The sequence below is a fragment of the Mandrillus leucophaeus genome, unplaced genomic scaffold (genome assembly GCF_000951045.1).
Source record: "Mandrillus leucophaeus isolate KB7577 unplaced genomic scaffold, Mleu.le_1.0 Scaffold871, whole genome shotgun sequence".
Classification (NCBI taxonomy): Eukaryota; Metazoa; Chordata; class Mammalia; order Primates; family Cercopithecidae; genus Mandrillus; species Mandrillus leucophaeus.
Genome location: NW_012109486.1, coordinates 203,229 through 209,776, shown reverse-complemented (window position 1 = coordinate 209,776; position 6,548 = coordinate 203,229). Strand labels below are relative to the sequence as shown.

The 6,548-nt window shown below is 39.5% G+C and overlaps 1 protein-coding gene across 1 annotated transcript in view; it reads left to right on the top strand.

Moving 5' to 3' along the window:
• LOC105531213 (receptor-type tyrosine-protein phosphatase alpha-like) overlaps positions 1-6,548 on the top strand; it is a 34,774-nt gene that overhangs the window by 13,951 nt on the left and 14,275 nt on the right. The window contains 1 exon segment of the mRNA XM_011969100.1: positions 3,752-3,830. Coding sequence (XP_011824490.1) covers positions 3,752-3,830 — 79 coding nt within the window.

The window sequence follows — 6,548 nt, the reverse complement described above, 5'->3', positions numbered from 1 at the left end:
AATGTCTGCCTTTTGCCCCTGCCCATTCCTTCATCGCCAAGCAACCGTTGATCTATTTTCTGCCACTATAGATTAGATTGTATTTTCTAGAGTTCTATACAAGTGAAATCATGTAGTAATGGATTAACCATACGTTTCTGATCCTTTGACAGGACTAGCCAATTCCTAGAGACAGTGAATAACTCATACTCTAGCTACCTCCTTTACGTGGTTTTCACATGACTTTCACACCCCTCTGCTACTATCCACCTGCCCTGTTCTTTTCAAGATCAGGTAACAGGAAACTAGGGACATTCCTATGCTGCAAAACTCACTGAAATTATTCAAACTAGCCAGTCCTAAATGTGCTTACCCTGCCTTGCCCATTCCTTCCACTGAAACCACATAAAGACTCTTGCCCTGTTTTCACCCTATTCCATTGGCCTCCTGACTGACCCTAGTGCTTCCTCATGTGGCACCCTTGTGGCATGGTGTGCACCTTCGTCTTCAGAACTGTAACTATCTTGTCAGTGGCAATCATCTCCTGATCTGTTGGCCTCATAATAACATCTATGTTTTAAAACAAGTATATACTCCCTTTTGCTTCTTTTACTTAGCTTAATTTTTTGAGATTCATCCATATTGTGTACTTCAGTAGTTCATTCCTTTTTATTGTTGAGTAGTATCCCATTATATGGATATACCAAAATACGTTTTATCTATTCATCTACTGATAGACATTTGAGTTGTTTCCAGTTTTTGGCTATTACAAATAAAGCTTCTATGAACATTAATATACAAGCTTTTGTATGGATACACATTTCCTGTTCTTGTGGGTAAATAGCCAAGAGTGGAATGGCTGGATCATATGGTAGGAGTATGTTCAACTTTTTAAGAAACTGTCAAATGATTTTCCAAAGTGGTGGTACCATTTTGTATGTGCACCAACAATGTGTGAGGGTACTGATTGCTCCATATCCTCAACAGTACCTGGTATAGCTGATCTTTTCATTTTAGTCACTTTAGTGGGCATATACTAGTATTTTATGTTTTAGTTTTCCTTTCCCTAATGATAATAGTTAGCAGCGTCTTTCATGTGCTTATTTCCCTTCTGTATATCTTCCTTGATAAAAATAATCCGTTCAGATCTTTTGCCCATTGTTTTGTTGGGATACTTATTTTCTTACTGTTGAGCTTTAAGAGTTCTTTATATATCTGGATACCAATCCTTTGTCAGATACATTTTTTGCAAAATGTTCTCCCAGTTCGTGATTTGCCTTTTTATTCTCCTGTCTTTAAAAAAAAAAAGGTAGTTAAATATACACATAATGCCAAATTTATCATTTTAACTATTTTTAAGTGTACAGTTTTGTGGTATGAAACATATTCACATTGTTGTGCAACCATCACTGCCATCCATCTCCGAAACTTTTTCATCCTCCCTAACTGAAATTCTGTACCCATTTAAACACTAACTCCTCCTTCCTCTTTACCCCAGCCCCTGGCAATCATTCTGTTTTCCTTCTCTATGAGTTTGACTGCTCTAAGTACTTCATATAAATGGAATCATACAATATTTTCATTTCGTGACTTGCTTATTAGTAATGATGCCTTCAAGGTTCATCCATATGGTAGCATGTGTCAGAATTTCCTTCCTTTTTAAGGCTAACATTCCATTGTATGTATATACCAAATTTATCCATTCATCTGTTGATGGACACTTGAGTTGCTTCCACCTTTTGGCTATTGTGAATAATGCTGCTATGAATATTGGTGTGTAAATATCTGTTCAAGTTCCTGCTCTCATTCTTTTGGGTATATTCCCAAAAGTAGAATTGCTGGATCATATGGTAATACTGTATTTAGTTTTTTAAGGAATTGCCATACTGATTTCTATAGTAGTGGTACCATTTACATTCCCACCAGCAATGTTAAGGGTTCTAATTTCTTCACATTCTCACCAACCCTTGTTATTTTCTGGGTTTTGTTTCATTTTGGGTTTGTTTTTGTTTGTGTTTTAAATAGCCATCCTAATGGAGTTTTTTTGTGGGATTTTTTGTGTGTTTTCTTTTTTTCACTTTTCTTTTTTTTAGAGACAGGGTCTTGCTGTGTCACCCAAACTTTAGTTCAGTGGCACCAATCATAGCTCACTGTAACCTCAAACTCCTGGACCCAAGCAATCCTCCTGCCTCAGCCTCCTATGTAGCTAGGTCTACAGGCACATGCCACCACACCCAGCTAACTTTTTTGTTTTTGTTTTTTGAGACAGAGTTTTGCCCGTTTTGCCCAGGCTGGAGTGCAATGGCATTATCTTGGCTCACTGCAACCTCTCTTCCCTGGTTCAAGCGATTCTCCTGCCTAGCCTCCCAAGTAGGATTACAGACGTCCACCACCATGTCTGGCTAATTTTTTGTACTTTTAGTAGAGATGGGGTTTCACAGTGTTGGCCAGGGTCATCTTGAATTCCTGACCTCAGGTGATCCACCCGCCTCGGCCTCCCAAAGTGCTGGGATTACAGGTGTGAGCCACTGTACCCGGCCCCCAGCTAACTTTTAAATGTATTTTGTAGAGATGAGGTCTCACTGTCTTGGCCAGGCTGGTCTTGAACTTCTGAGCTTAAGTCATCCTCCCGTCTCAGCCTCCCAAATTGCTGGGATTACAGGTATGAGCCACCACACCTGGCCCCATTGCCCATTTTTAAAATTAGGTTTTTGTTGTTGAGCTGTAGGAGCTCTTTATATATTCTGGATTTCAGTTCCTTATCAGATATGTGATTGGCACACATTTTTTTCCATCCATGGATTGCCTTTTCATTCTCTTATGGTATCCTTGATTCACAGAAATTTTTAATTTTGATGAGGTCCTACTTAATCTGTGTTTTGTTTTGTTGTTCGTGCTTTTGGCGTTATATCCAGAAAATTCTTGGCAAATCCAGTGTCATGAGGCTTTGCTCTCTGTTTTCTTCTAAGTTTTATAGTTTTAGGACTTAAATTTAGGTTTTTGACCCATTTTAAGTTAATTTTTGCATGTGGTATAAGGGGAGGGTTCAGTGTTATTGTTTTGCATATAGATACACATTTTTCCAAGTACCATTTGATGAAAAGGCTGTCCATTGAATTGCTTTTGCAACTTTATTTGGGCATATTATGTGAGTCTTACTGGTTCTGTATTTTACTCCATTGATCTATTTGTCTATTTCTCTGCTAATACTGTCTTAAATATGGTAGCTATATAGTAAGCCTTAACACTGGGTAGATAGATTTCTCTCATTTTATTGTTCTTTTTCAAAATTGTCACTGGTTTGTTTTTATGTTTTACTTTATGCAGATAACCTGTACTATACTTTGGTTTCATGTAACCAGTAGTTTGTTCCAAGTTGTGCTTTAAGCAGAACAAATAATTTTTCATATTGTTCTTTGTGTTAATCTGCAATGTAAACTTATACCAAATTCTATTTTGTGTGTTTGTTTATTGCAGTAATCTGACTGACTTTCTTGCCTCCAGACTCATCTCTCTCAAGGTCCCCAACTGCATCTTGCTTTAGGTGTAACTTAGAAGCACTAGAACTTAAGAATCTGTTTCACAACCTTAGTAGTCTAGTCTCATTCTCTATATAATGTCATCTATGGAAGCAAACTGCTTTCCAGTGCCTTACTTTCACTAATGTTGGGGAAGGTCTCGTCTCTTTGTTTTGGACTTCTCTATCACATTACCTTTCTCAAAAGAAGACCTATAATGAAAGTTGATTTCTGGTGTTCTACGACATCTTCAGAAGCTTGCCAGTTTTTCAAGCTGATGTATCTCACTGGCAGCTCTTCAGAGTGCTGTTCCTACTCCACCCTCCCTTGGTGGTATGTATCAGTTTTCTACTCATCAACACCCACCTACTCCTGCCCACTGTGTTTGTCAGATGTCTGCTGCCTGGCTAGCTTATTGCTGCTTTTGTCACTCTTAGAGCTGCCTTCTTCCCTTCTTTGGCTTTCTGCCTGACATCCAGGGCAGCTGCTCTGTCATTGTCTGTCTGCCATTCTGTCCTTTCTCCCACCACTCCCCACAGGTACAACATGTACTCTAACACCACACATTCTCCATGTTCAAACTAACCTCATCACTTTCCCCACCACATTCCCCACAACTGGTCATCCTTCTGCTTATAGCATTGCAGTTCACTGAAGTTAGACATCTGGGCCTTCCTTAGCTCCAACATCTCATTAGCCTTCAATTCCACCCCTATAAATTCTCTTCTCAGTCTCCTTTAGATATTCCTGCCCTGCTCTGAGATCTAACTGGTTTGCTGGCTAGGTTACTTCTGAAGGCTTCAGTCAGTGACCCTCCTTACTTCAAACCCCACCAGTTGATCCTTCACTCTGCTGTCAGTCATTGTTTCTAAAATCTAAATTGTTCCATTTCACCTTGCTATGATAAAACCTTTGGTAGTTCCTTAGTGTGTCCAGTGGTAAGTTAAAACTTTCATTGTAACCTACAGGCCCCTTCATGATCTGATCACTGCCTCCTCCAGCCTCATTGTATGGATTCCGGCCACCCCCCAACCCTATCCTCACCCACGCTAGTCTTTTATGTCTGCCATTTTTACATTCATTTGACAGATGTTTATTGAAGCCTTGCATAATGCCCTTACCTAGGTCTTTGTTGTTCCTAGGACCAGACAAGCTTTTTCAAGCTTCCAAATCATTTCTGTTTGAAAGACTATGACCCTTGTCTTGGCCAATTACTCTTTATCCTTCCAAGTTCAATGATTGCCCCACTGCACTCCAACTGGACTGACAGAGCGAGACCCTGTTTCAGTAAACAAAAATAAGTAAGTAAATAAGCCATAATTTATTTAATCATGTCTGTCTCCCCCATTGGTAGATATTAATGGTATTTCCAGTTTTCTTCTCTTGAAAACAGTGCTACATTGAACAGCCTTGTACATGGGTCACTTTGAAAGTATGGGTGTGTATCTGTGGAATAAGTTTCCAGAAGTGGAATTGTGTCAGAGGTGTTGTGCATTTATAATTCTGATGAATATTTGTAGATTATATGAGAGTACCTGTTTACACAAACTCTTGCCAATGCAGCATTCTCAAAGTCTTTTATGTATGCCAGTGTGATAGGTAAAAAATGGTATCTCAGCATTGCTTTAGTTTGGCTTTCTCTGATCAGTGAGGTTGAGCATCTTTTCATATATTTAAGAGAACGGTATGGTTTTTTTGTGAGTTATGTTTCATATCCTTTACCCATTTTTCTTTTAAACTGTTGGTCCTTTTTTTCTTAATCTGTAAGAACCCTTTATGTATTAGGGAAATTGAGCTTTGTGAATGAGTGGTAAATATGTTTTTAAAAGTCATTCTTTAATATCGAAGCAGCTGTTTTAGTGGAATGGTGGAAAAAGAAGCCAGACTGCCATGGAGACAACTCTTTTTAGAGATTTGGCTATGAAGCAGAGTAGAGAGAATGATAGCTGGAGGATTGATATAGATGCAAAGAAGATTTTCATCTTTTCTTTGAAAACTTAATTGTGTTAAAAACTGGTGTGAAAGGGAGGCATTAAAGCTAGAGATGGTGGTAGAGAAAAATGCAGGGTTCCTAAAGGACTGAGATTCTCTTGGGTGGAATTTCTGAGAAGGGGAACATTTCTGGATATAGTGACTGGGGAGTTAAGGGTGTCCAGTCCAATGGCTTTTATTTTCTTGGAAGTGTAGGCAAGCCCAACAGTGTGGGAGGAGATTGTTAGAGAGGAGAGGAGGTTTGAAATCACCGCTGTGGAGGATTGGAGAGAGCTAAGCAAAGACAGAAAGACTGCAGAAAGTGCTTAGGCTTCCATCAAAGTGGAAATAGTGATTTGAAGTGATGCAACCTTTACGAGTTGTTTGATTTTTTTTTTTTTTAAGCAGCATTTGGCAATCCAAATATAGGGGTGACAATTCGAGATTTTTCTTTCCATGTTGGTGTAATAGAAGAACAGTTTAGTGAAGGAAGTTAGGACAAAAGAAGGATTGAACTGACACCAAGTTTTCTTGATTTGGTAGAGAAGGAAATAAAGATAGAGCAGAGATATTGGAAAGAATTAGAGAGAGGTTCAAGAGACTGAAGGCCTCGATGAGGTCAGAGAGCAGATATAGTAGGCGTTACAGAGAGAACTACAAGGATAGAAAATGTGGTTGGAGAGTGGGAAGGCAAGATTTATTCAGTATGGGGGCTTTTCTGGGTGATGACAGAATCTGGAGTACAGCCATTGTCATGAGTGCCCCAAGTGTAGTAGACATATAGGTTTGTTGGAGTTAGGTAAGTCAAGGAACTGAGAGCCTGGCCCAGATATCGATTTTGGTTGTCATCCATGAGGACATTGATATCATCCAGGAGAACAGCAGGCCTTGGGGACAGGAACAAAACTGAGCCACATTACAATGTTTTCAGTGATAGTAAAGCACAAGGCAAAAAGCTTTCAAGAACAGTGACCGTTAGGCTGGGTGCAGTGGCTCACACTTGTAATCCCAGCACTTTAGGAGTCCAAGGCAGAGGGATCACTTGAGGTCAGGAGTTCAAGACCAGCCTGGCCAACATGG